This window comes from Podarcis erhardii (genome assembly GCF_964252035.2).
Source record: "Podarcis erhardii genome assembly, chromosome: 17".
Lineage (NCBI taxonomy): Eukaryota > Metazoa > Chordata > Lepidosauria > Squamata > Lacertidae > Podarcis > Podarcis erhardii.
The window spans coordinates 7677079-7699877 of record NC_138515.1 but is presented as its reverse complement, the minus strand read 5'-3'; the positions used below and the strand labels follow the sequence as shown (position 1 = coordinate 7699877).

The 22799-nt window shown below is 45.0% G+C and overlaps 1 protein-coding gene across 7 annotated transcripts in view; it reads right to left on the bottom strand.

Moving 5' to 3' along the window:
* The window catches only part of NFIX (nuclear factor I X), a 256837-nt gene that overhangs the window by 37982 nt on the left and 196056 nt on the right, over positions 1 to 22799 (bottom strand). For all 7 annotated transcript variants that reach the window (XM_081845283.1, XM_081845285.1, XM_081845282.1 and 4 more), the window contains 4 exons: positions 5083 to 5145; positions 4561 to 4635; positions 1790 to 1910; positions 1316 to 1452 (listed from right to left, as the gene is read on the bottom strand). In XM_081845283.1, coding sequence (XP_081701409.1) covers positions 1316 to 1452; positions 1790 to 1910; positions 4561 to 4635; positions 5083 to 5145 — 396 coding nt within the window. The remainder of the gene's footprint in view (positions 1 to 1315; positions 1453 to 1789; positions 1911 to 4560; positions 4636 to 5082; positions 5146 to 22799) is intronic.

Here is a 22799-nt window from a genome sequence, read left to right as displayed (position 1 = left end):
ATAACAATTCAACAGCAACAGCATCCTATCCCAGAAGTATCTGAATCCCAAGCCTGCCTGCAACAAGGAATCCCTGGATAAACAGATTGCTGTTATGCTCCAGCCTAAGGGCAGCTGATTCCCAGCACTGAGTAAGCAATCCCAGTACAAACAGTTGCTGTGCCTCACCTCAGAGGCTGCTGCATCTCAGCAAAGCCTCTTCCCAACAGACTCCATGTAGCATCCTCTCCATTCTCACAAACCTGCACCCAAGCTGCCTCCCTCCTTATTAATCCCCTTCCTCTTTATTCACAGAGACCCCCTCATGCACACAACCAACAAATACATGCTGTCACTCACAACCTCCACTTGGCATCTACAAGCTAGCATCTTCTCTGGCATCAGTGCTTAAACATTTTACTCCCAACAACACATGACACAGGGAACATTTAGAAATCATATCCTCTGTATTGCAGATCTATACTACATTGTATTATGCTCTATTGCAAACGTCATGTAAATGTGAAGATCTCTGTGTTCAATGTGTGCAATTTACCTCTTTTCTCTATTGTGCCTACACGCTAGAATGCTTTACTGAATAGCGTCCCACTGTTCCCTTCTTTCCATGCTCCAGAATCCTAGGCTTGTTTCAGGGCTTACATTGTCTTAGCATCCAACTACTGTGCTTGGATCCGTACCACTTGGTCTCAGGCCACAACTTTGCTGGTCCTGGGTTCTCTTTTTGTCATTCTATCCTTGTGTCTCATCCCCACCCCATTTCACCCCATTTCTCTTATTTTAGGTCTGGGCTCCCCTCTAATCCTGCATTGAGGATTTGTCTATTAAAGAGTTACACCCCAAGCCTGTCGTAAATAACTATATCTCTGCTCCTCTGAAATGTTCTATCCAGCCTGTGGAATCTGTAGGTAGCTGTCCAAACACAGTTCCTTCAGATCCTTAACACAGCTACCACTTGGCCTGCACTTTCTGCAAAATGTCTCAGGGGATGCAAAAGAAAACTCTGAGTATCAGGACCAGAAATTACAGCAGCCTACAATACCTCAAGGAATATGTGTCAGAAGAGACTAGAATCTGCCTATGTTCCTTTTAAATCCTGCCTCACAAACCTAAGGCATTATCTAGAAAGGTGACCACTGTGTTGGAGGAACAAAATTTACAACAGGAGGTCCTTGCTTCTGTAAAAGGAATTTGTGCAGCCTATACAGTACAAGAAGAGTGTTAAGTACATGAAGGCCAGAGGGCAGCCCAGTCTCTTCTGCTTTAGTTTCCCATCAAGATCTAGGTGAACTGGGGGTGCAAAGTTGGTGCCCCCTACCTGCATCCACATCATTGGGCCACCCACTGGACTGGCTGCTGCCAGCTGCTGGGGACCGCCCTGTCCCAGGGTAGAACACGTCGTCTACAGGGCTCTCCATCTCGCTGTCATCTATCGACTTGGGCCGCTTGGTGGAACTGCAATGGGAAGAGACCACAGAAGGGCAGACCATAAGCAACCATTGAGTGATGAAATAGGGTACCAGCTGAGGAAGGCCTTCCTCCTCCAGAGCCTGGGCTTTCCTGTTTGGAGGGGTTAGTTGACATCAAGACTAGGAAGGGCAAGCAGCTGTTTTCTTTTATTCCACCAGTGGCCTGTGGTTTTGGAAAGTATTGGTTTACAACAGTAGATAGTCCTCCTACTGCCCAGGCATCCTTCACAATGGGACTGACTGAGAGAGGACACTGGTAAAAGAGGCATCATTTGCCCTCCAGCAGGACTTCTGCATTATGCAACAGTTGCGGGGAGACATACCTGCTAGAAGGTGGAGATGTTATTGACCGTCTACCAAGAGCCACTTGATTGATGTTGTAGTAACTGGGACTCTCGAGGTCAGCCAGTGAGAAATTTGGACCAGACGCTGTGGCAACAGGAGCTGGAGAATGAAAGAAAAACTCAGAGACTGGAGGATCGGCATCAAAAGAGAAACAAAATGTCAAACTGACTTCCTAAATCAGTAGCTGCCATCTTCTTGAATGAAGGTATTAAAGGTGGTTTGGTTTGGTCTAATATTGGCAAGGCCAGTTCGGGACAATCCTGGCTACCAGCACATTCCCACCATGTGCTCTGCAGAATGAAGGCAGATGTCACCAGGCTTGAAGAAGCTCCACCTCTCCGTGCTGTTATCTTAGTCATTAGTTTTTGACAACCAGAGACATTTGCTGACTCCAGCATCAGGAATTACAAAAACAGTCTATTTCCTCTAACAGAACTGTTACATGGAAACCAGGCCAGGGCGCTCTGCTGAGGTGTTGCTCAGGCAGTTTGCTAACTTCAAGATGCCAACATCTGTACTCTAGAACTGATTCCACCCTTGAAAGGCAAACCAACTATTGCAATGTGCACCCAGTAAAAGTCCTGACACTGTCATGGTATGGCAGCTTTCAGCCAGGGGTCATAGTGCAAGGAAGCCAGACAGCATGGATTTCATTGGTTGCTTTCCCCAGGAAACAGGAGATTCAGCAGTCAAATCAGCAAATGGCTTGCTAGACAGGGTTTTTTGTTTTTTTCAGCCAGAACTTGCTGGAACTCAGTTCCGGTCATTCTAAGAGAACAAGGGAGGCGTTCATAGTGAGTTCTGGTGCCTCCTTTTCTAGAAAAATATCACTGCTGATAGATACGCACATTACAGCCCTGACTGTAGTAGCATGACCAGTAGCTGAAGCTACTGAGTGCAAGAAACTGCCAAAGAGAAAGGCAGCAGATTGAAATATAATGGCACACAAGGAAAGGGAAAAGATAAAAGTGTAAGCAGGTTTGGGTTACTAAATTTGTTGCCCAAAGAGAGCAGTACTGGTTTGGCACTATATGGTGCTAAATAAGTCAACACTTGGTTAGGTAACTTGGAAACTGAGTGTCTGTTTCCCTTCTAGCTAAGGGGAGAACTTGAAAGCCTGCTTTCTAAAACTTTCCAATTTCATCTGTAAAACGATGAACAAACCAAAAACTTCTAATGCAACCAATGAAAATAGCCTAAAATAATAATAACCAGGAGAGTCACAAAATGCTCATGTTAATTCTGGCAATATTTGGGATCAACTACCTCAACTGGACTTAAAGATGCGAAGGAGGTCCTATGATGGTCCTACATACACTTCAGCCTTCCTAGAAATGGTAGCAATAATAGGAATGAGAAGAACCTCAAATAATTCCTTGCTAGGATTGGGCACTGCCGTCGCTGGTTCTTGTCATTTTGTGCCTCCTGTACTGATCCTGCTAGCCTATTTGCAGACACATTCCAGTGCCTGACATAGAAAGTTGAAATGGCAACCTTAATAATGGTAAAAAAACAAAATCATTACTCTGCTAAATGGTAGGGCTGGCTCTGTCCATTTGGACTAGCTGCTATCCTTGTGACGATTGGCACTCTCTTCCCTGAGACTAATAAACCTTTTGGCTGGGAAGTACTCTTAGAATCCATGTTGGACCCACAGAACAAGATGCCCGGAGCAAGTGAGACAAAATCTTTTTGCGACAATGTCAACCTTTCCAGGTGTTGAAACCTGAGAAGGAAAAAAGCCCCTATTTTTACACCACGTTCAACATGTAATTGGGATGCTTCCCCTTCCCTGCTCCTTTAATGTGCATCTAATGTAAATGCACTAAGTAGAAGAAGGGATGAGGCTGTGATGCTGCTGAGGGCAAGACCGTGATTAGGAGAAAGAGTCTTGCATTCATAACTCCTTAAAAAGAGCATGAATATGGAGGATGTCCATTTTAGCAATTTCTCAAATCTGACTCCACAAGCTTTCACTTCATCAAATCCAGCTTCCATGGGCTTAGCTTAGCAACAAGACCACAGAGCCATTTGAAAAGGCTGCCCAGTCATAGAGATGTCACAGTACACTGTGCAACAAGTCTGAAAGCTAATAATAATAATAATAATAATAATAATAATAATTTATTATTTGTACCCCGCCCATCTGGCTGGGTTTCCCCAGCCACTCTGGGCGGCTTCCATAAAAACCAGAAATACACTAAAATATCACAGATTAAAAACTTCCCTGAACAGGGCTGCCTTAAGATGTCTTCTGAATGTCAGGTAGTTATTTATCGCTTTGACATCTGATGGGAGGGCGTTCCACAAGGCGGGTGCCACTACCGAGAAGGCCCTCTGCCTGGTTCCCTGTAGCTTTGCTTCTCGTAATGAGGGAACCGCCAGAAGGCCCTCGGCGCTGGACCTCAGTGTCCGGGCAGAACGATGGGGGTGGAGACGCTCCTTCAGGTATACTGGGCCGAGGCCGTTTAGGGCTTTAAAGGTCAACACCAGCACTTTGAATTGTGCTCGGAAACGTACTGGGAGCCAATGTAGGTCTTTCAAGACCGGTGTTATGTGGTCTCGGCGGCTGCCCCCAGTCACCAGTCTAGCTGCCGCATTCTGGATTAGTTGTAGTTTCCGAGGAAAGCTAAGAAAGTGAGGAAAGGATGAGGCTACAGCCGCAGAGGTCACATGCACAGGTCTCTCTGAATCCTAATCCCTTTAGGAACAGCACAGCAACCCAGAAGTTTCAGTTGCTCTGACTTACTCTGTGACACTCTCACCAGCTCCGTAACATTCCAGACACCCGATGTCACAAAACAGTCCTGGAAAGTCAAATGCCCTGCAAAGAGAAGAAGAGAGGTCATGAGGACAAAATGGAATGAGAACAGGGGTCAGCAACAAGAGGTGGCTTGCTATAGCATTGTTGGACAGAAAGTGAGTCTAGTTTGCAATCTCCCTTCTAGGTCAACTCTGAATTCCATTTCTCCAGTGCTTCACATCTGAGTCCAAGGCTCCCGCTCTCAGATCTGGCCATATCCATTAATCAAATCTCAGCACCCCTTTTAGGTCTCACAATCTGCTACATTTATTTCTCAAATATGAAGGGAATGATTCCAAACCAGATGGTGAAGACCTCTGATTCGCAGCAGCACCTGCCACCCACCCCAACCTGGCCTCAGAAATGGGGATCTGAGGGGAGGGGAGAAATAAAAGGCTTCTGTGTGAGGAGACAAATAGTCAGGAGAAGTGACCGGGGAATCTGATACCTGGGCAGGAGTTCACTCACCATTGGGCAGTGGTTTGATGTCCGCATCTCCTTGCTGGTTTGAATTGTCTGATTGTCCGGATTCTGAAACACAGAAGCACAAACTGACATCAGGAGATGGTTGGAACAGAGAACAGAAGATGACGGGCAATAGCTGAGGCCCGCTGTGTGGGCATCTTGCACCACTTCACTCCTTTTTGTGGCCAATAGAAAGGCTGCTCCAAAAAGCTAAGCAACAAATAATGTTTCACTGGAAATGGCCAGGAGACCTGGCTGTTTTTAAACAACTGATTGCTGTAATCAGAGAGGCCCTTTGATATGATGCTACAGGACAGGAGGATGAAGTAGAGGGTTCTTGTTTCCATGCTCCAACCCTACAAGATTACCAAGAATGAAGCCTGTGCTCCTTCCTCCACCAGATTACCCGGGATTATTTTCACCCACTGCTGAAGAGTATGGCACTGCTCACTCAAAGGAGCCATCTGGATTTGTTCGTTACTAGGTTTCAGAAATGCTGAATGTATTTTTGTGACTGAGGCAGAAAATTTCAAATGGCACCCCTGAACCCCTGTCATGGTTCTAAAAATATAACAAACTAAATAATTGACATTTTGCTTGTCTTTTAATAGCACTGCCAAACCTGCTTCCTGAGGCAGGCCACCTCACCTGCCTAATACTGGAGTCTATTCTGCCAAGCATTTTTTCTTGTTCTGCAGGCATCTCTGGCCTGACACAACCTATGAGATTGTTTCTTCTTCCTTGTCTACAGACACACTACAAAATCTGAAGGATGAAGGTTAATTTGGTAGCACAGTTGGTGGCTGTGCCTAGGCAGGGACAGCCTACTACTACTACTACTACTACTAGTAGTAGTAGTAGTAACGCTGCCTATCTGTCTGGGTTTCCCCAGCCACTCTGGATGGCTTATAGCATATGTTAAAACATAAAACACCAACTTTCAGATGTCTTCTAAAAGTTGTGTAATTCTTTATCTCCTTGACATCTGAAGGATGTCAGGGCAGGCGCCACTACTGAGAAGGCCCTCTGCCTGTTTCCCTGTAACCTCACTTCTTGCAGTGAGGGAACTGCCAGAAGGCCCTCAGTGCTGGACCTCAGTGTGCGGGCTGAACAATGGGGGTGGAGGCGCTCCTTCAGGTATACTGGGCCGAGGCCATTTAGGGCTTTAAAGGTCAGCACCAACACTTTGAATTGTGCTTGGAAACGTACATGGCATTTCCTGCCATGTGTTTAATTCCACACACCTAAACACCAGTTCTATTATCCTAATTAAATTCTCCCTCTCCTTTCCTGAAGCTGCTATTTGCCCCTTGGGGAAAAACATGCAAATACCATACCAGTGCTGCAGTCCCAATCCAATTTGGTCCCCCTATGGCTGCAATTAAGGGACAAGGGTGGCGCTGTGATCTAAACCACAGAGCCTAGGGCTTGCCGATCAGAAGGTCGGCGGTTCGAATCCCCGCGACGGCATGAGCTCCCATTGTTCGGTCCCTCCTGCCAACCTAGTAGTTCGAAAGCACATCAGTGCAAGTAGGTAAATAGGTACCACTCTGGTGGGAAGGTAAACGGCATTTCCGAGTGCTGCTCTGGTTTGCCAGAAGCGGCTTAGTCATGCTGGCCACATGATCCGGAAGCTGTCTGCGGACAAATGCCAGCTCCCTCGGCCAGTAAAGCAAGATGAGCGCCGCTACCCCAGTCGTCCATGACTGGACCTAATGGTCAGGGGTCCCTTTACCTTTTACCTATGACTGCTATTAATTTTTTAAAATATACACACACATATGATCCTGGATGGCTCTGTTCTTATTCCCCACATAGGTATCATCCCTAAGAAGCAGGACCAGTGGTCAGGGATGATAGGAATTGTAGTCCAAGAACAGCTGGAGACCGAAGTTTGGGAAACCCAGGTTTAAACTGTCAATAGATCAACAGACCTAGAAGCACTTAAGTGATGGAATATGATGCACGAAGGTCAAAACCACATGCAATAGTGGCAGACTAAATGTGGGTCTGCCCCATTCATACAGAAGAGAGGGAGAATCCAAATTAAAAAGCAAACAGATTGCAAATTCTCCACTGTTCCTAGTTACCTCCCTGCAGTTTGTCACCTGATGTGATTCCCTCCAGCTGGGCTCCTCTATCAAAACTGACTTAGGCATGGAGAAAATCACCTTGAGGGACAAATTAGGGGGTGATAAGCAGGAGCGGGAAAGGTTCAGGACCCTCATTCGCAAATCATTTTTTCACATTTAATTGCAGCCCATGAAGCCTCACTTCCCATGTGACTGGATCACATTTAAAGACCCACTGTTATAATGTGCAACGAGGTCTTAAGAGTTTGCTTGTTTCAGGGCAGGGATTATTTAGGTTCAGGATATAAGAGTTGAGGGCTTAGGGCTTGTCCACACTTCTGCTTGGCCTGTGCTCAGAAAGCTGGGGCTGAGCAGTGTTGCGCGATTGACGTTTGCTCCGACTGAGCTGTAAAGTCTGGGTGAGCCCTAAACTGTCTGTTGGGTTTACTCTGACTCTGTTTAATAAGTGGGACCACCCCATCACATCCATGCAAACATGGAAGCCACCTCCTTATTATATCAGAAGCTGGCATGGGGGTATATATACACAGAGAGAATGTGATGGGCTTCCTCTGGAGCATGCAGATCTTTAGCTTCTGCTCCCTTTGCAGAGCTTCAAGGGCTTCCATTGTTCTGTCCCCACAAGTCGCTGTGCTATTTACTGGCTTGTCCTTTTAGACACACACACACTTTTCCTCAAGGCCTCACTACCACTTAAGAACGACTTTCCCTGAAGGTTTCATTTACCAGCTAATGCCTCTCAAGCCTCAAAGAACCCCAAGGATGGAAGCAAAAGAGTTTGTCTACCCTGGTCATTAGGTGCCAGAGGTATTGCACGAGCACATTGAAATGCCAAATTCTAGAGAGAGCACTTGAAAAGAAAAGAAAAGCCCTTCAAATCAGTGGTTTTTAATCAGCCAGGTGAGCTGGAATCTACAGCAGCTAAAAGACTGCACTATAACTCAGCAAGTGCCTGGTTTGACTCTCTTTCTACCATGAGCTCACTAAGTATTCGTACATTAGTGGCTTAAAATGCAGTGAGGTTGCTCCCCCTACCCCAGCTGCAGTTTAATTCACATTTGAACATTGCTGTACACACCAGGGAGGGGGGTGGCAACATCTTCACCTAATGTGCATTGCCTGATTTTGTTTCCCCTCACCCGCAACCCCCTGAAAATCCTGTTCAAGGAAGCTGCCAGCTGCCCATGCACAATGCCTGCCTGAACTGTACACATCTCACCTTATCTGCAGCTTGCATTTTCAAGTTAGATGAAAGCTGGTTTGAAGGAAAACGTATCAAGCCAGAGTATTTCTCAAGAAACTAATAGATATGGATTGTGGCTAACATCATGTGTACCTGACTTCAAGCGGCAGCAGTACGAGTGCACTGGAGCAAAAGTAATGTGTATATTCCATTAGGTAAGCCACTATCTCTAATTCAGCACCCCTTTTTGCAATATGAGGATAATAATACTGACCTTCCTTACAGGACTACTGTAAGAATTATAGAACTATAATGCATGTGAAGTGAAAAGGAGTTACATGATTTACTAGGTGCACAGAAATGGAGAAATTTTGAAATCGTCTTGTAAAGATATGAACCTAAGAAAGAAGATACAGTACAAATGATGCACAGATACATGAGGGTGGGGGTGGACATTTTAAGTATGGCTAAGTATCAAGATCCCATACTTTAACGAGCTTTAAACAGGTTTCACAGCAACTATCAAAGTATTCCAAAGTTATTTCCACTCCCTCAACCCATCTCTAGTGTTTGAGTGGGGATTCAAATCCATGTAAACCAGAATGAATCCAAAGTTGAAGTGTATGGGTTTGTTCCTGTCGTTTTTTCAATACTACCTAGTTTCCAGATGCCATCTAGCATAGAGTTCCTGGGCCTGTCACACCTGCTTTGAAAGGAATATTGTCGCAGATGGAAGTCATCCTGTCTTCAACTTGCTATGGTGGCAGAAGCAGACCATGCCTGCATTCTTTTTCTTCTACTCTACTCAAAGAAACTCCATGCTAAATGGCATCTAGGAATCCTAGACCTAGTTGGCTAAAGACTCATTTCTTCCCAGTGTCCAAGATAGAAAATCCATACCCAACCCATTCCTCTTCTGATTGAAAAAATATCCCTCTTGGTTAGGAGAAAACCCCTTTTTTCTTTAACCATGGGGGTTAGAAACATGCCCTAAAGGTAAAGGGACCCCTGACCGTTAAGTCCAGTCATGGACATCTCTGGGGTTGCAGCACTCATCTCACTTTATAGGCCGAGGGAGCTGGTGTTTGTCGGGGTCATGTGGCCAGCATGACTAAGCCGCTTCTGGCGAACCAGAGCAGTGCACGGAAACACCGTTTACCTTCCCACCAGAGTGGTACCTATTTATCTACTTGCACCTGACGTGCTTTCGAACTGTTAGGTTGGCAGGAGCAGGCACCGAGCAACGGGAGCTCACCCCGTCGCGGGGATTTGAACCGCCGACCTTCTGATTGGCAAGCCCTAGGCTCTGTGGTTTAGACCACAGCGCCACCCTTTTTTCCTCTAAATGGAGGCTCCGATTTGCATCTTGTGTCTTGTCAAGCACCCACAGACAGTGGTGTGGGCATGGCCTACCTAGCAGATTTCTAGGCATCTTGAAAGAAAAGTTTATCTTGGTTTATTGACAATTCAACAAGTAACAGAAAAAGAGAAGTATCTGGGCAGGTGAAATACAAGAGGAAATGTTTATGGGACCTCAAATAGCTTTGCTGTCCTTAATTTTTGAGCCCCTCAACCCTGTGCTGGAAGACCACCTGCGCTCACCATGCAAACGAGGCCTAAGACCTCCAAAGAGTTAACCAGCCCATCCCTTTCCTGTCCAGACTTGGCGCAGCAAGGCTAGCTGCAGAACTCAGGTTACCTATGTCAACAACACTGCAAGTTTACCTCTATCGGAGCCAAAGCAAAGCAAAAAGAAGCCAGGAAATGTGCCTCATACTCTGCAACAGCTGGGGAAGCACTAAGGAAATATTTCACAGTTGGTTCTCTCTCTTCCCCCCACCTCTTCTCCCTTCCCTTTCAAAGTTGGCCGAGGCACACTGTTCCCTTTCGGCCTTGCGACTGCTGGCAGCCATTTTAAAACTTGGCAGCCATTTTAGTGCTGGCGGCTAGGACTGCTCCCCCAACGCCGGCAGCAGGCAACCGGCAATCGGACGGAGGAGCGTGGCTTTGCTTAGCCCAGGGACAGATAGAAGATAAATTCTTAAACACTACGTGCAAGAGAGGCACCGGGGGTTTGCTTCAGAATTAATAAATCATGATTTTGTTTTTCTTTCCAGTTTGAAGAAATGTTGCAGCAGCAGAGCAGAGAACTTGAAGAAGGAAACAGGCAAAACGCACTTCAGATACCCATGCTGCTTTAAATCAAGCTTCAGACATCGTAATTTCTTAGGTGGGGTGTCATCTTCATCTAACGAAATGTACTGTGCATATTGCAACATAGTTTGTTGCCTCAATAACACAGATTGAACAGCCTTCCCTTGGGATCGCACAAAAAATCCATCACAAGCACCGTTTTGGCCATTGTTCAATATTCACACAAGTGACTTTTCACTCAGCGAGAATGGCAAGATATCATCTCCACAAGAGATGGGAGAAGAGTCTTGCTGTGGGGGCAGTAGAGGAAAGCACTGCTATTGTCCCCCCCCCCTTAAAATATGGCTAGGTGTTCAATCCTGCACTGCAATGCATGGTAGTCTCATAAACTGTGATATCTACACAAGAATGAGCGCTCACACCTTCCTTTGTGGGCGCTCTTTGCAAGGACCACGCACAGCACCTCTGGCCACGTGGGACTCACCAGCTGGTTGGAGTGGCCCACCTCCCTGTGCTAGTCCCGCCAAACCCCAGTTAACCTATCAACACCTTTGGGAGGCGGGGCCAGTTGCATAAATAAGGAGGCGGAGCCAGCAGCAAACACAAGAAAAACCTCTACTCTGAGCAAATAAGAAATGTGGTCTGCGTGCAACAGGTGACAGATAATGTTCAAGGTATTTGCAAAAAACCCAAGTGATTAAAGTTATTATGTAATTTGTGTTTTCATTTTGTATTTTAATGTTGTGGTCATCTTTGGATAAAGGATGGTATATAAATGTTAATAATGATGATGATGACGATGATGAGAGCAGGACAAGGGAAGAAATCAGGAATCAGAAGTTCTATTTCTGAAACAAGGAGAAAAATAGGATTGAGAGAATGTATTGTTTATTTATTTTGGGAAGGTTGATTGAAAAAAGAAAAAGAAAAAAACCCTGCTTCCCAGCATAGCTCTTGAAGCAGCTAACAATAATAACATCAGAAAAATATGCTAAAAACAACTTCAACAAATGGCAGTGACAAAAATCACAGCTCTCACCAATATATGGTGCCATCATTTATGTGGCTGTAGGATATTCCAAACATGGTTGGGTAAGACCCCTCCTACCCTCGGGAAAACTGTCATTATTATGAGTTTCCTAAAAGTTGCCCAATGAGCTGGGCAAGGCGAGTTGATCTAGGCAAGGAATGCCATGCTGCCATGGAGATCTTGCCTGGTCATCATCACCTGTTTTCTACTTCGCCAGGAGTGGCACTACAGTGCCACCTTCTAAAATGATCTTAAAAGCTGACCTTAGGGGGGCAGAGAGAGAGAGAGATTCAGTTTCACCCTAAACTCCTGGAAGAGGTTAGCCTTGTCCAGATAAAGAAGATTAGAAAATGATCGCTAATTGCTTCAGTCAGATAGCGAATGAAAGCAGCAGGTTCTAGGAACCAGACATGTTTCTCACATAAGTCTTCAGTTAGATATTAGCTGGGGGGGTTTGTGCATTTTAAAAATAATTATTAATTATTAATTTGTCGGTCGCTTTATCTTGCGCAGGGCAACTCAAAGACACTTACAAGCAAATGGACGATAAACCCCACACGGATGCATTAAAACCAGAAGGAAAGAGAAATACATTAAAAACATCTCACCAACTTCTAAAAGGCAACAGATAGTTAAAGGCCAAATACCTGGTTATAGAGAAAGTTTTTGCTTAACGCTTAAGGAGCCAATGGAACAGTGGTTCTCAAACTGTATTCTCTGGGCCACATTTTCAGCATAAAAATTTGCTTGTGCCACACCATTTTTTTAAATTGATAAGAAATACATTGGAAAACAAAAAAGAAACAACTCCTAGCAGTGCTCGATTTATAACACAGAACACAACTACTTTATAATATGATCATGGGACATCCAGAAAGGAAAAAACAGTGCAGCTACATATTCTGCAAATTAAAAAAAATAAAAATTAAAAAATACGGTATACTCTAGTATATCCTACTACACTGAAATGTTTAAATGTTTCTTTGATTGTCATTGAATCATCCTGGCACACTTGCCATCGTCTCCTGTCACAGCCTTTAGAGAACCACAGCATTAGAGCCAGAGGGATTGGCAGTTGTGTGTCCTTGTTGCAAGGTGCCTATCTGTTTGGCCTTTGATATATTGCAAACCTAACGCCCTATCTCAGTTTCTCCTTAAACTGACTAGCTGTCTTGGCAAAGTTGCAAAGTTTCATTGCAACACCCTGGAAGAACTCTTAGCTCATGAGTAAGAGGTGCACAAGGAAGAGCTATCACAAGTATTATCTTCCTCACGCCCACACAAGCTCCAGACTATACTGACAATTCCCTCTCAAATGTCTGCATTTCTTCTTCTCCAGTTCCACATTTCCCCCAACATATAAAGGCAGCAAATGCACGCCTGTGGCAGAAAGTGCCATAAGCGCACCTTCACTTTGGGGAGATGAAATTTAGCTAAAATCCAAGTATCAAAGAACTGCTCACGCATTCCAAACCATCACCCATATGCATCTTCCCTTATTGGTAAGGATAAACACGCTACAAATTGTTTGCTTCCCCACCAACCACTCAAAACTAAAAAGTTTCCGTCATTAACAATCCTACAGATCATAGCTTGCCCATCTCCTCAGGGCTGCTTCATAATACCAGGCACTGAGTGTTCTGGCACACTGAGCACTCCTAGCCCCTTCTGAAGTAATGAGGACCTTAAAACATTTTCATATCTGATAGCCAAAATGGCACACGTGGATAACCTATCTGGACTACAGCTCACTCTGAATTAGTGCCTCACAGAGATGGAGGATGGAAGTAGAGACATGCAATCTTTGGACTGTTTCATGTTGCTTTAAAGCAAGCCCTTAGTTTTGTAGGGAAAATATTGGCTACTGATCTCTAAGCACCACTTCCAGCGTATACGGCCTCAGCCCAGTATACCTGAAGGAGCGTCTCCACTCCCATCGTTCTGCCCAGACACTGAGGTCCAGTGTCGAGGGCCTTCTGGTGGTTCCCTCGCTGCGAGAAGCCAAGTTACAGGGAACCAGGCAGAGGGCCTTCTTGATAGTGGTGCCCACCCTGTGGAATGCCCTCCCATTAGATGTCAAAGAGAAGAACAACTATCTGACATTTAGAAGACATCTGAAGGCAGCCCTGTTTAGGGAAGTTTTTAATGTGTGACATTTTAATGTATTTTTAATCTTTGTTGGAAGCCGCCCAGAGTGGCTGGGGAATTATTATTATTATTATTATTATTATTATTATTATTATTATTATTATTATTTCAGTACTTTTGTTTCCTATAAAACATACAAGACATCAGGTGGAAAATGGCTAAAAATATTTGCCTTTGAATTGTGAGAATAGTCCATGATGAATCTTAGATACTTGTTGGCCAAAGTAATTTGCAGTACTTTGCCACAATATTGGACTTTTATAAATATAAATGTCTGCCTGTTTCTATATATGAGACATATAGAGAAAAGAAAAGTGAGAAGGCATTCTTACTTGAGGACAGCTTTTCACACCAAATTTTAAAGAACAACGATACAGTCTCAGAATCACTCACTGCTAAATGCAATCGTGCATCCATCTTGGAATGAAACTTATTCAAATATTTATTTGAAATATGTTTAGGGCTTTCAGAGCAAGAACCATTGCCCCTCTCCCAAGGCAGCTCACACAAAAGCAAAAAAACTCTAAAACACCATTTCAATAATGCAGTATAGTGCATAATTTCCTTATATGCTTCCATATATCAAAATGCAAAGAATGACTAAGATCTTGTGGCCAGCTTAATCATAGGTTTCTACTTGTTCCACTTCAGAGTGATAGCACAACATGGTTTTTTACATCACTGTTTATTCAACAAAGAGGAAAGGTGTTTAATGCATGCTAAGGGAAATTCTGATACTAACTCTGCAAATTGTGTATTGATCTTTCTGACCCAGGTATATTTTGACAGTTCTTTAGACATGATACAGCTGCCATCCACAGACATATCTTTTAAATATATCATGGGACACAGTTCTCAGAAGATTTAATTAAGGCTTTGACACCTTCCCTGTCATGTTCATAACGGCCTGATTTGCACATAATGCTAACCTATGCTTTGCTTAACAAACTCTAGCTATGCATGAGTTATCCGATAGACAATCAAATACTATTTATATTTATTAAATTAATATATCACAGCTTCCTTCAAAGGAGCCCAGGATAGCAAATAAACCATAGCTTGTTTCTCCAAAATTGATTTGTTTCCCAGGTGCTTTTGCCTTGTGCCTTTTTGGTTTGGTGAGCAACTAGGGTGAGGTGGCCAAATATATGGTTTGCCCATAATGCCAATCCGTAAGTAAAACAAACCAAGGTTATAAGCAAAATATTAAACTCAGGCAATATACCTTGCGAGGTGGGGCAGGAATATAGGACTATACCTGAGTACAGTTCTGGAGAGCAAATGATTGTTTTAAGGCAGAGTTGGAGTATGTCTTATCAGTGGCGTAGCGTGGGGGGTGCAGGGGGGGCCGGCCGCACCGGGCGCAACATCTGGGGTTAGGGCAAATCCACAGGTTAGGGGGCGCAAATCCACGGGTTAGGGGGCGCAAATCCACAGGTTAGGGGGCGCAAATTACTTGCCTTGCCCCGGGTGCTGACAACCCACGCTACGCCACTGTGTCTTATACAGACATACAATTCTAAGCCAGTAGCCCACTTTCTTAGTGACAAGGCCATGCTGCCTACCATGGAGAAGAACCATTTTTTTTCTTATCCAGTGTACTATGTGGACTGGTGTGCACATTACGCAGGGCAAACTGGAAAAGGGAAGCTGTTTGAGGGATATTAACAATATTGCATCTCAAATCAGGAGCCTCTGATGGACATAGAAAGGGACTCATGTAACACAGAGTCTGAACGTCAGTTCGTGAAAACCATCTATAATGAATGGATTTATTATGGTCACAGACCAGATATAACCACCTATAATTTATAATTTATCTATGGTGAAAACCTTCTATAATGTGGGAAAGATTTAATTGTAGGTCAGAAGTGGTAAAAATGGCTGCAGTGGGGGCTCTTCCTTCTTAAGCGCTTCACACTTCCTTGTCCTCCTCACCACCTAGCTTCTCCATGTTCCTGTATTAGTTGCTGCAACTCAAAGTCTTCTAGCTGCCCTATTACTGAACTGCCCTTTGCCCCCAATCTTGCATGTACATGGAAGAAGACAATTCTCGGGTGCATAGGCTGGTTTGTCTGTCTGCCAATCTGGTGTGTCGCGACTCCCCCAAACTGGTGTACTAGTCTTTTCCCCAAGGGCTGTGATCTCCAAACCTCAAAGGTGCTTTTATCTGGCAGAACAAATCCTTATCTGGAGGCAGCAGCTGAACAAACAAACAGATCCATTGCCTGAGCAGACGAAACACTTTGCTGAACTCTTTATCTGTCCCTCACAGGCCTGGCAAGCCTCCTCTCTGCCCAATCTACAGCCTGGGAGTGGGAGAGGGGACAATCTTGCCCAGTCCACAGGCAATGGCCCCTTCCTTAAAAACCTCTTCCAAAAATGAGATGTGGGGAAGAGATGGGTGGCAGCTATTTTGAGAAAAGGATGCCAGGTTGCAGTCCAGAAATCCTCTTTTTGCATTGAAACAGTACAGATCGCATACTATTAGATGTTCTCCTGTTCCAACAAGGTGCTTTCTCAAAAGTCAGGCTGAGGGAGCTGACAGGGAGAGATCAACACACCAGGTCAAGGAGAAATTACTCTATAGCTATACTCGGTAGTGTTTGGACTTTGTTGACTCATGGCCCTTGACTCATCATCTGATATCTCTTTGTGGTAGAAAAATAGTAGCTGCTGGGGAAAACATCTCTTCCCTAAAACTGGACTGTTATGTTAAGCCTGGATATTTCCTTCCCCCTGTTTAAATCTATTGCTGAATTGGGAGACTCAACAGCTGTAGCTTCTCCCAGCTATTTCTCCGCAGATGCTGTCCACTTGTCCCACCTGCTGTGTGGTGCACACCTGGAAGCCAGCTTGTTTTAGCTGTAATGGAGGGAAATGGGCAGAAGAATCTATGGTCAGTGAATCTTCCCTGATCAGCAACAGATTTGATGATAAAGGAGAAATCTCTGGGTTGCAACCTGGCAACCCTCTTTTAGAGGAGCTGCAGGAGCAAACAAAATCGCTTTCCTTTTCCAGTACAGAGCTGCTCTTTCTTGTCATTCAGCAGAATGGAAAAGCCAGAACTGTGACCTGTCAAAGGGGGATGGGGCACATGAAGGAAAGAGAGACTGACCACAGTTTCTGGACTGGATAAAGGCAAGTGGGTGACACAGGCACACACAAATAAGCTTGCCTCACACTCAGAAAAACAAGCAAAAGCGTTTTGTCCCTGCACCACTGCAAATGGACTGCAGGCCCACACATGCTAGCATGCTCTGGCAAAAAGGGGGGCCAGATTAAGTTGATTTGCCCCTTAATCTTTTTTGAGAATATCAAAATATATCAGCAGGTTCCTTCAAACCAGTTATTTGGTTCTGCAGTTGCAGACAGTTACAGACATTTCAATCTGCAGCTCCCCACCAATGTGTAGCTAAAAAATATTGTGAGGTGAAATCATTGTGTTGGCATCTCTTGCCCCTCCTGTATTTCACAGGCTGCTGCATGCAGGAAACATGGAAATGCTGGCACAACAATGCCGTATCACACACAATTTTTCAACTATCCATTTCCAGACAGGCACAAGTCCGTACTCACCTACATCACTCATGCACGTCCCCATAACATGTAGGCTGGGTCAGAGAAATTGAGTTGAAAACAAGGAAGACCCTGGTTCCAATGCGTGTGCTATGAACTCACAAAGTGGCTTTAATCAAGCTACTATTCTTTCAGTCTCAGCATATCCCAACCATAAAACAATGATAATAAAACTGGCCTACCTTACACGTTTGTTGCATGACTTACTGAGACAATGTTTGTGAAATGCTTTGTTTACTCTAAAACACTATATAAATGCTTATCATCATCATCGTCATTCACACTTTCATATCTATACTCTAGCATGTGAAACATGATAGTCAAGCCAAGTCCTAGCTGAGGTCGGGAATGTTGAAAACTACTAAAAACCAATACTACCCAATACATGTGTCAAAGAAATTTGAATTAGATTCTTAAGAAGCATATACAGTGGTACCTCAGGTTACATACGCTTCAGGTTACAGACTCTGCTAACCCAGAAATATTACCTCGGGTTAAGAACTTTGCTTCAGGATGAGAACAGAAATCGTGCTCTGGCGACACGGCAGCAGCAGGAGGAGGCCCCATTAGCTAAAGTGGTGCTTCAGGTTAAGAACAATTTCAGGTTAAGAACGGACCTCCGGAACGAATTAAGTCCTTAACCCGAGGTACCACTGTACTGAACTTCATGCTTAGTTGGCTTCAAGCATATTTTATGTACAAAATTCTCACAGATGGAGAATTAGGGGAATGATCAGAATTTCTGAAAACTGATCACCATCCTTTCCCCTCCCTGCAAGACTTCATTCTTCTTTAGTTTCCCTATTTGTTGCTATGGTTGTTTCCATTATACTGATACAAAATAAAACCAAATATTAGTTCAAAACATTTCCACCTGAAGCTGCTATTAGCCCCACGGCAGAAAAATTCAAGAACCTATATATTTTTCTGCTGTGGAGGTAATAGCAGCTTTATTTATTATAATGATGTGGTGTTTATCCATCCGTCTTTCGATCAAACAATCTCCAAGGCAACTTATGAAAGATTAAAAATACAGAAGACTGCCCAGCAAGCACTTGTTCCTTTGGTTGGTGGCAGGGGCCAGAGCACCCTTCTCAATTCATTGCAAAGGTCCCAGGGGCAACTGACATTTGGGGCAGAATTTTTTTTCTGGCAGAAAGTGGGAACAGCTTCTCTCTTCCTCTCTCATGGTCATAGCACTCTTCCTAGGAGTCAGTCCTCCTTCACAGCTCTGCAGACCCCGGGCAGTTGGCAACCAGAGCACTTGGGGAAGAGGCGCAATTTAAATTTGGGAGAACAGCACTAGGGAACAGGACTAAACACCCTCCATAGGACCACTGTGCCAACTGATTGAAGAAACAGCCCCATGTCATTTTCAAAATTAAAGTGAAACTTAAAATAAATGCACTTTACACACAAGGAGAAATGAAATGAACAATTGCTACATGTCCGAAACGTCTTTTTAAAAGGCTATCTTTCATTTTTAAAGGTTTCCCTCCCCCCCCCATTATCTTTACCAGCAAATATGGATTCTATGCACATATATAGATGTGCATCACTGAAGTGCATTGACATTCTCTTCACAGGGATGCAGCACACGATACACACATAGACAAATTCCCATATAAACCTGCATGGTGCACAAGAGAGGTTCCTGTGCTTCCAGGAGGGGCTCTGTTGCCCATAAAGGCAAGATTGATGGCATGTTTGGGGTGGGTATATTTTCTCTCACAGATACTTGTAGTGCTGAATTTACAGTTCCCACTGGGATATGTAGGAATGTCCCGTCCTGCTTGCTGGGTCTGCAGCTTCCTAACTCCCTGTTCATAACAAACTCCACTCTGTGAGCTGGGCAGTCAATAAATCAGAACTGAGGAGTGGCACACACCCAACACCAGTGCCTAGGCAAAGGGCAGAAGGGGGGGGAGAGTGGGGAGGAAATACATGGCATCAGATACAGTATGTCCATGCCAACAAGCATGGTGTTTGCAAAATGTACAAACTTAAGCCGAATACCAACGAGACAGAAATGATGGTGGTTGGTGGTCCTTGTAATACATTGGGGGTGGGGTAGGGGGGTGGTGAGGGAGGCTTCCAGTTTAACAGCTTGCTCCCGGGCCAGGATTTGCACATTTCCCTTAACACAGTGTACCAGGCTACTGCTATCCATTCTGTGTTTATACAGTGGTACCTTGGGTTACATACGCTTCAGGTTACATACGCTTCAGGTTACAGACTCCGCTAACCCAGAAATAGTACCTTGGGTTAAGAACTTTGCTTCAGGATGAGAACAGAAATCGTGCTCCGGCGGCACGGCAGCAGCAGGAGGCCCCATTAGCTAAAGTGGTGCTTCAGGTTAAGAACAATTTCAGGTTAAGAACGGACCTCTGGAATGAATTAAGTACTTAACCCGAGATACCACTGTACTTCAAACTAATTTCTGTGGTGCTGTCCTTTAAAACAGCTTGGAGGACTCCATCTCAGTGCAGAATTCTGAAGCCTGTCACCTAATAGGGGCTGTTTCACAAGAAATATATCGAACTATGACACTAGTTTCTTGTATGCTTCTGGGCAAAGTCAAGGTGCTGAACATTAACTATGAAGACTAAATGAGGGATGGTGAACATGAGGCCCTGCAGACTTTGTTGCTCCCCAATTCCCATCAGCCCCAGCCAACATGGCCAGCAGTCGGGAACAATGGGAGCTGTAGTCTAGCACCATCGGCAAGTCCCCCTCCCCTGGACTAAATAGTCTTGATGCATCATACCTGCAAGAGAATCTCCTTCCAAATGAGCAGTTTCTGGTTGTGTGCACCTCTCCTCTAGGCCCATCATTTTCTCAAGCTTGCCTTCCCATCTCAGGCTCCTTCTTCTAAGCTCTCTCTGCTTCCCTTCATCTTTAGACCTGCCTAATACTTCCCCTGGGATTGGTGTCTTTTAGATCTCTGCTAGCTTCTTCTTTCTCCCTTCAGCCTGTTTGCCCATTTCCAAATACCTGTCAAAGCAAGTCAGCTTTTATCCCTGCTTCACAGAAATTTGTCCTCTGGTTGGCATGGAAAAGAGCTGAATGGGACAGAAGAGACAAACTTGCCCCCACCCCCAAACAAAGAAAAAACTCTGCCTTTTAAACCTTTTAGTATACACAGGCTGAAGATGATGTAGACTGAATCTGGGACTTCTTGAGAGACAACCATAGGCCTCACCCACACCCATATTTATATTGATTTAATACTATTTCTCGCCCCCCTCAGCCCAAAATCCTGGGAACTGTAGTTAATAAAGGTTGCTGGCAATTGTTAAGATACTCTTAATTCTCTCACAGAATTAAAATTCAAGGAAGAGGGATTGACTGCTATACTAGTTCAAGTCTGTGGTGTGGATGAGCGGATGAGCTCATACGCTTCCATCTGGAATTGTCATCCTTCGTTGAGACTCTAGACTACATTGTGCAGGCAAGTTGCTCATGCTAAGGAGACAGGCCTGAACCAGCTGCTATATAAGGCCAAACAGGATCCAGGGAAGCCATGTCCTGTTTTGTCACTTGAGGTGAAACAGGAAGTGCCGCCATTCCTGCCACCACTGCTGAAGCATCCCTTACCTGGGTTGGGCAGCAGTTGTAGCAGGTTCCAGCGACATCTTGCTGGAAATTAGTGTCAACCTGAGGCAGCTGGGTGCCTGTGTGGGCTTCTACTTCCCGAGGCGGCTGCTTCCCCTTTCCTCATGTGTGGGCTGGTCCTGATAGGATCCTACTGGCTCCTCATAGGATCCCACTGGCCTGATCCTTGCTGGGCTGAAAGCTGCAGGACACTTGAAATCTATTCTGCTCTTATGCCTTTCAGATCATGTGCAGAAATCAACAGTGTGAAGCTCTTCACAGCATGGAGAGTAGAACTGTCACCTAACAGTTCCTGCATATCAAGCTGCTGTTAATTACGCCTCTCCGGAAATCAGCCAAAGACAGCCGTGTGTGTGTGTGTGTGTGTGTGTGTGTGTGTGTGTGTGTGTTTTCAAATATCCTAACATCTAACCAGCTTCTGGACTGGAAGCAGCAGCACAGGGGCAAGGGGTAACTAAATGGATAGGGCACAGGTCCAAGGTGCCTCATGATGCAATGTATTTTTTTTTTTGAAGCTCCTCTCTTCAAGCATTATTCAAAATCATTCAAGCTCCTCCCACTGCATTATTGGCAAAGGAACCTACAAGCAGCCATTGGATAAGCTGCGGGTTAGGATGGCCCTGCCTGAAAGAGCTCCTTGCACTGCTCTGCTCCTTAAAGGTCACGGATGGAAGGCAGATTGGAAGCCAGCCCAGCCACACACTCTGGCTAGCTACTGAGCGCCTGCCCGCCCCTTCTCTCACCAAAACACACACAAAGGGCATGAATGTCAATGCAACAGATGGACTGCGCCAGGCCAGGCCCTACAACCCACCCAGGCATGGCCTGGCCCCAAACCCTCCCTGTCACTGTCTAGTAAGCTCAGCTGCCACCACTCATCTATGCTACAGGCTCTGCCATGTTTTCAGGAGGGGTGTGTGTGTGTCCCTCACTATCACACATCTTTATAATGCTGCTTGCTTATCCTGCTTCTGCAAGGGCTCAGTAAGCTAACCTTGTCCTGCCCGGCACATTTTACGAGATGACTGACTAGGGAGGAGTTGCATCTTGACACCCATGCACAGCTCCTCTCCTCAAGAGGTTTTATGTCCCGTCTCCTCCGAGTAACCAGCTGACTTCACTGAGAAGCTCATAATTTGTGAGGTCCATCCTTCATGTGCAGACTTAGCCATGGATCAATATATCTTCCACCTGCAACCCTGTGTGCGCTTGGTGAGCTGTCTAGCCAATCCATCACCATCCCATATTTACCTATTCACTCATATATCTCCCCATTAAGTCATTTGACAGCTTACCCAATAGTCACATATGCAGTTTATTTTATTGTAACCCCTCCTTACTCCAAGCAACTCATCTTTCCTCTAAGTAACACTATTTTATCCTCACAAAAACAACCACGAGACTGTGAGGTAGATCAGACTGAGAAATGATGCCTGGCCCAGTGTCATGTGAGCTTCATGGATGAATGGGAACTCAAACCTGGACTTCCCTGGTCCAAGTCTAGCTCACAGATACCCTTTATATGGAGCTTCCTCAGTTAAATGGCAGTGGACTGAGAAGGAATCATCCTCTGTGCCTGGCCTAAAGGTGAGCTGAGCTTCCAAGAGGATTATCTGTGTCATCTGAGAGACCTCAGTAAGTGTACAGGCCACAGAAAAAGCTCTCTGAACTAGCACACAAGCAGCTCTCCTGGAAGCTCAGCTTGCTCTCTTAGGCCTGACACAGAAGACGCTCCCTTCACAATCTCATGTCACTTTACTCGTGAAGCTCCACAACACAGATCTTCTGCTCCATCTAGAGGAGGACCTATGACGACAGCCTTTCAGGAAAACTCTTCCTGTGCCATAGCCTACGGGAAAGGGGATGAAAACAAGCAGGAAAGGTCATGGTCTCAAGAGGAAGGTCAGCCTGTTAACAC